Source organism: Salmo trutta, chromosome 12, assembly GCF_901001165.1.
Source record: "Salmo trutta chromosome 12, fSalTru1.1, whole genome shotgun sequence".
Classification (NCBI taxonomy): Eukaryota; Metazoa; Chordata; class Actinopteri; order Salmoniformes; family Salmonidae; genus Salmo; species Salmo trutta.
The window spans coordinates 45,957,252-45,964,773 of NC_042968.1; the positions used below are offsets into that span (position 1 = coordinate 45,957,252).

The window sequence follows — 7,522 nt, forward strand, 5'->3', positions numbered from 1 at the left end:
TTGTTTAGATGATTCACATCACATTCAAGAGATAGAATTTATCACAGTGAGAGAAAATGAGCTTTCACTGACTCCTACTCGCCACTCAAACCTGCAGTGCAGTAAAGCCAACTTATAGGTGCTGCATGGTCAGCAGTGCACTAAAGCCAACTTAAAGGTGCTGCATGGTCAGCAGTGCACTAAAGCCAACTTAAAGGTGCTGCATGGTCTGCAGTCCAGTAAAGCCAACTTAAAGGTGCTGCATGGTCAGCAGTGCAGTAAAGCCAACTTAAAGGTGCTGCATGGTCAGCAGTGCAGTAAAGCCAACTTAAAGGTGCAGCATGGTCTGCAGTGCAGTAAAGCCAACTTAAAGGTGCTGCATGGTCTGCAGTGCAGTAAAGCCAACTTAAAGGTGCTGCATGGTCTGCAGTGCAGTAAAGCCAACTTAAAGGTCCTGCATGGTCTGCAGTGCACTAAAGCCAACTTAAAGGTGCTGCATGTTCAGCAGTGCACTAAAGCCAACTTAAAGGTGCTGCATGGTCAATCCGACGTCTGCATTGGGGGCGGGAGGGCTCCTGTATAGCTACGTATTGTCATGATTGGTTGAGGGCAGGTGGGTGCGGGAGTTCCTATATAAACACAAACCCACTTCTTTGACAACTTCCTTCACAACAGCTCTGCTCAGAGAAGCGCAAGAAGTATAAATGCCCTGACTTCTGCAGAGGCCATATCACCGCTGCACGGCCATTGCAGACATTTATTGACCATGCAGCGCCTACTATAGCTAAACAATTGAGAGGTGCATGAATGTGCGGTATGGAGCTCAATTTGGCCTCTGCATGCTTCCAGAGGCTCTGCAATTGCGTCACACTATCCATATGGCAACTCCGACCACATTTTCAGATCAAGCATAAATTGTCTCTTATCCTGTTTTGTGCAGTGCATATTACCCGCCACCGGTGATATTTCTATATGTGAGCAACCACCTCATTGTTTTATGTAAGTTATTTACCATGTCGCACAAATCTGGAACAATCACTCAACGACGGGTAAAGCCAATTACCAATGAGGGGTAAAACCAATTACCAACGATGGGTAAAACCAATTACTGCTGAGGATAAGAGAGGTTACATTATCGATATTCTCCATAATAAAGACAGTTATGCTGACTCTGATATAGACCTAATGATTCAATAGTCAAATAAAACATGTTTTACTTAACTAGGCAAGTCAGTTAAGAACAAATTCTTATTTGCAATGATGGCCTACACCGGCCAAACTATGCGCCGCCCTATCGGACTCCCAATCACGGGCCGGGTTGTGATACGGCCCGGATTCGAACCAGGGTGTCTGTTGCGACACCTCTAGCACTGAGATGCAGTACCTTAGACCGCTGCGCCACTCGGGAGCCCAATAGTTAAAGTGACTATGCATAGATAATAAACCGAGAGTAGCAGCAGCGTAAAAGAGGGGGTAGGGGGGGGACAATTCAAATAGTCTGGGTAGCCATTTGATTAGCTGGTCAGGAGTCTCATGGCTTGGGGGTAGAAGCTGTTCATACAATTGTAGCCAAAAAGATGGACATAAATGTGTTGCAAGCTGTTCAATATAAATATGAATGTATATATTAAACATAACTCTTGTAGTATTTTAAGCCTATAATTTACCTGCTGGCTATATTTCCATAATATTTTTTTATTCAGAACCTTATACTGCGCAGGTATAATGCATTATGTTGCAGAACACATTGTAAGAATTAGTCAACTGAAATGTTGATAGAGAGACATAATATACTGTAGGTTATAAGCCTTACTACAACACATCATTAAGGCTCATACCAACAAGAAGTTATAAAGCATTATTATATCTGCAGGCTTTGTTACAGTTTTACTGAAAAGTATAGGATGTATTGGGTATATGGTTGTCTCATTTACACAATATATTGGAACGATTCATCAATCTTTCACAGAATGAGTTTTGGGAATGTCATGTCCTCCGTGTGGGTGCAGTCCACACTGTCCATGTTGTTATCATGAGTCATTTATTATCTGGTTACACATGAAGGGTAGAAGGGCAGAGAATACTACAAGTAAACATTTTAGATTGAGAGACAGGCACACCACCATAAACATTCCAAAATAACCACGGCTGTTGGGATTGAGAGACAGGCATACCACCATAAATACTCCAAAATAACCACGGCTGTTGGGATTGAGAGACCGGCACACCACCATAAATACTCCAAAACAACCACGGCTGTTGGGATTGAGAGACAGGCACACCACCATAAATACTCCAAAATAACCACGGCTGTTGGGATTGAGAGACAGGCACACCACCATAAATACTCCAAAATAACCACGGCTGTTGGGATTGAGAGACCGGCATACCACCATAAATACTCCAAAATAACCACGGCTGTTGGGATTGAGAGACCGGCACACCACCATAAATATTCCAAAATAACCACGGCTGTTGGGATTGAGAGACAGGCACACCACCATAAATACTCCAAAATAACCACAGCTGTTGGGATTGAGAGACAGGCACACCACCGTACATACTCCAAAATAACCACGGCTGTTGGGATTGAGAGACAGGCATACCACCATAAATACTCCAAAATAACCACGGCTGTTGGGATTGAGAGACAGGCATACCACCATAAATACTCCAAAATAACCACGGCTGTTGGGATTGAGAGACAGGCACACCACCATAAATACTCCAAAATAACCACGGCTGTTGGGATTGAGAGACCGGCACACCACCATAAATACTCCAAAATAACCACGGCTGTTGGGATTGAGAGACCAACACACCACCATAAATACTCCAAAATAACCTTGGGTGTTGGGATTGAGAGACAGGCATACCACCATAAATACTCCAAAATAACCACGGCTGTTGGGATTGAGAGACAGGCACACCACCATAAATACTCCAAAATAACCACGGGTGTTGGGATTGAGAGACAGGCACACCACCATAAATACTCCAAAATAACCTTGGGTGATGGGATTGAGAGACAGGCACACCACCATAAATACTCCAAAATAACCTTGGGTGTTGGGATTGAGAGACAGGCACACCACCATAAATACTCCAAAATAACCACGGGTGTTGGGATTGAGAGACAGGCACACCACCATAAATACTCCAAAATAACCACGGCTGTTGGGATTGAGAGACAGGCACACCACCATAAATACTCCAAAATAACCTTGGGTGTTGGGATTGAGAGACAGGCACACCACCATAAATACTCCAAAATAACCTTGGGTGTTGGGATTGAGAGACAGGCACACCACCATAAATACTCCAAAATAACCACGGGTGTTGGGATGACCGTGAGAAAGCAACTTCAGCCAGATGGTACTTGGACACTACTAGTGTGAGGGACTAACGCTGTTTAGGTAACTAACTACAGCCAGATGGTACCCTCTGACCAGAACAGTGTGAGGGACTGACAGAGGTATTCATTCCTTTATACTGGTGCCATCTAGTGTTAGCTTTGTGTTTAGTGGCCGATTCCAATGGGTTTTACTGCGTAGGTCTGACACCATTAACTACCTCAGCTCTTCTCAGTTGACCAAACTCCTAGAAGAGGGGATTTCTGCTCAGGCATAAGCAAGTGAAGTATTGTTCTGTGTAAAAAAATAACATTTATGCTTGATCATGAATACAGATAAAATAAATTTACAAGAGGCGAGTAACACATGATTAACAGAATGTTCATTTATTTTTCTAAAGTACACATATAAAAGTCACAGTCACTGAATAACTTTATATTTTCTAAAATAAATCTGTATATTTTCTTAAAAAAACAATCTGGAAAAAAACATCTATGTAGGCTAACCAGTTTTGGAAATCCCATGTACGGTATCGGTATCTTCCAACGCACTACAAACCCTGAGCAAAAAATATATATATAAAAAAACAGACTTTGTATCAAATGCTATCAAAGAAGCAAAACCTGAAATCTGAGAGACCCACATTTTAGGATCTCTCAGATCACCAGCCTTGAGTCTTTCTATGTACATTCATTTTCTAGTGTCCCATTTCCTTATTCTCATTGGTCTGAAATGATGACACTACAGAAGAGGACAAGCAGAGAGGACTTTAGGAAAGGAGGCTGTTTTAGAGTGCAGGGTCTCAACCCAGCACTGAGACAGGAAGGAGTTATGACATAATAATAATGCTCCTGCAGGCCACTTGGCCGGTTACCCAACAGTCTTCCTTCAGGATTGATGTTTCTGGACACAGACAATACATCAACACATACATGATCTTTAACATTCCTTCTATAATCCATTTCTTTGAAGACAAAACACACACACTGAAACAGTCATAGAAAATCTCCATCTCAGGACATAAACAGTTCAGATTACATCCTTTGTCATCAATTATTCAAAATGCAGTGCCCCTACTGAAGCGAGAGAGAACCGACCATCGCTTTGACGGTTTTCACTTTTTATCACCCACAGTGTCACTGCTTCAAAGATATAACGTAAAGCTGTCCATCAAACCAGCACTGGCTTAATCACTTATTAACTAAGGTGAGCTATTGTAGCCTTACAGTCAGTCTCCACATGCAAACTGTATACCCAACATAAAGAGCCCCACTTGTCATAAAAAAAACTGTCTTTCGCCGTCTCATATTGCAGTTTTGCATCACATTCCTGATGCCGCATACAGGAAAGTCACTTTATTTAGATACCATCCTACAGACATGGCATGTGAATAATTAACAAAATAGGTTTTCTGCTGTTCTGAAAGCAGAGACTAATGATTTAGGTTATAATTCATGACCCCCCCCCCCACCCATACACACTGAGTAATCTAAATAAATAACAAATAAAATAATTGGACAAAGTAACCTAAGGAAATGATAAAACAATAAGGGTCCACTGAGTAACAAAACAACCCCGTCCCCTTCCTACACCTGTTTGTGTTACTATAGTAATGTTCATTTAGATTGACAGCACACAGCCCAACTGTTCCAACATAACATCGCTATAGAAACAACTCCGTGGTTAGGCCTTAGTGTTTACATTGTCTTATGTCACCAGCGGGTCACCACCATGGTGGAAGGTCATCCTCATCCCGCTCTACCCCCGGGTCACCACCATGGCGGAAGGTCATCCTCATCCCGCTCTACCCCCGGGTCACCACCATGGCGGAAGGTCATCCTCATCCCGCTATACCCCCGGGTCACCACCACCATGACGGAAGGTCATCCTAGTCCCACTATACCCCGGCACCACTCTTCTCCCCTAGCAGTTTCTCTTTGGACTCCTCCTGGGGAATATGGACCTTCTTCATCTCCATGCCTTTGACCCAGGTGTAGGCAGAAGACCCACCAAGGACCATCAGGTTACTAGTCCACCACAGGAAACTTTTACTGGACTGGTTATAGACCACAGCGATGACGGTCTGAGCGCAGGCCTTGGCCGTCCCCGACACGTTGTGCGTCAGCGGACTCGTGAACTTGATTTGGAGGCCCGTCACGTAGCCGATGGCGAAACCGAACACGCCGCCCAGCGTCATCATGCCCCAGAACGTGGGGTCACCCAGGCGGCTGAAATGGACGAGGTGGCCGACCTCGCCGAAGACGAGGATGAGTGGGAGGAAGAGGATGCAGGCGTTGATGTTGTTGTAGAAGGAGAGCTTCCAGATGTTTCCATCTACCGCCGGCATGACCCGCTTGGTGAAGATGGCGTTGAGGGAGACGCAGGCGCTGGCCAGCACACCGAAAAACACACCCGTCCACGACAGGGAGCCCGCCACACCTTCCTGGTCCACACCCAACCAGAATCCACCTGATGGGAGGGACAGACAAAGAAAGAAGCATCAACATGGTCCTTTAGCAGCAATTTGCAGTTTACCTTATGTTCAATATATGGCCAATACAGGTGTGGTCCATGTAGGAATTAATTAACCTGTGGTGCAATTTTATAGAAGCGTGAGGTTACTTATTATAGGTTACCTGGAAGGAAGGACTTCGTCTAACCAGCCTGGCTTGGGTATATGCCTTAGACATGAGAACTTTCTACAAGGTCAAAGTACTTGCATTAGGCCAGATATAGGTTGGTTATTATTACCACCTACCTAGAATAACTCCACAACACAGGATGGCGTAGAAGGACGTGGTCTGCTTGAGGATCACGTAGGAGAGTAGAACGTTGAAGACCGTGCTGAGTGACCTGCCGACCGTGTAGAAGGCCACCCCTACATGCTTCAGGCACATGTTGTTGAAGGTTATCATTCCAATGAACACGATGGACAGGGGTAGAACCTCCCGGCATACCTTTAGGTCGAACTTGACGGAGGGGAAGTCGATGACACCCGGACATAAGTGGGATAGCAAGTGCATGCCATAGCACAGTCCGACAGTCACAAGGCACTGGTAAAATGTCACAAATAGCGGCGCGTCCAAATCTTTACTGTCTAGCAAGTAGTTATTTAAGAACACCATGGTTATTGAAATGAACCAATAAAGTGCCACCACACCACCTATTTTGATGGCTTTAAGTAGAAACGTCTCGCCTTTTCCTTCATCCATGGAGCCCGAGCCTGCTAGAGCCATTCTCAAGATGTTCGAGCGTTTCAACTGCACCCTGTTCATGATTGAAATCATGGAGGAAAGATATAGAATAGGTTAAGGTAAGATCATTACAACACTCTGCTACAAAGTAACAGTATACCTATTACCTTCGACCTATCGGATACAAACAATGAGCACAGTCCTCTGATTACGTGACAACTTCCTGGACAATATGAGTTTTTTTTAAAGAGACAGTGCGACATTAATCCTGTAAGAAGAACCAGTTCAACTTGAAGCTCGAACGCAATATGCACATGTTAGTTCAGTCAGACAGACTGTAGCCTAATACTGACTGAACAATACGATCAGAATTACCGGATATGTTTATGCTATATGACAGACTGATCAATACTATCAGAATTACCAGATATATTTATGCTATATGACAGACTGAACAATACGATCAGAATTACCTGATATGTTTATGCTATATGACACACCTAATTCCCAGACACATTCAGACACCTTTTAAATAATGATGAGTTACTGCTTTATCTTTATTTGTCTCCATAATGTTACGATTCCCATCTTAATAATGCCTTACCTTAGTTGCCGTCAATATCTTTAAAATGTTCACTCACGAGCTGGAGAGAGACGTGACTTTTGCTACTATCGCATTGCACAGTAAACGAGGAAGTAAACGAATCATACAGTATTTAGTTTACTCCTCCCACAGGTCCGGGTTGAAACATCATTTTCTTGCTTTTCCTGATTTGCCACCTGTCTGACAGAGACACCTGTGCCACTGTCTATCTATACTACAGCCTAGTCCAGGTATGGGGAGCTCACTCACCCAATTCTCTCTCTCTGTCATTCATGCCTCACTTCATCAACACACATAAGCCCAGTAGGCTATTGTTACGGGAATTCGAGGTTAACAGATAAAGTCGGTCTAATGCAACAATTCAGGGAGACGCCTCCAGAACAGAATCAGAG

The 7,522-nt window shown here is 43.9% G+C and overlaps 1 protein-coding gene across 2 annotated transcripts; it reads right to left on the bottom strand.

Annotated features, from left to right (window-relative positions):
* Positions 1–3,697: 3,697 nt before the first annotated feature.
* Positions 3,698–7,283, bottom strand: LOC115203652 (GDP-fucose transporter 1-like). 2 transcript variants are annotated; one of them, XM_029768552.1, is made up of 3 exons: positions 7,131–7,283; positions 6,091–6,599; positions 3,698–5,801 (listed from the first exon to the last, which is right to left on the bottom strand). In XM_029768552.1, exons 2-3 carry the CDS (start codon positions 6,566–6,568, stop codon positions 5,230–5,232), a joined length of 1,050 nt encoding a protein of 349 aa, XP_029624412.1. In that variant the 5' UTR covers positions 6,569–6,599; positions 7,131–7,283; the 3' UTR covers positions 3,698–5,229. The 2 variants fall into 2 exon arrangements, with proteins under 2 accessions (XP_029624412.1, XP_029624411.1); XM_029768551.1 differs by lacking the exon at positions 7,131–7,283 and having other exon boundaries at positions 6,091–7,109.
* Positions 7,284–7,522: the final 239 nt, after the last annotated feature.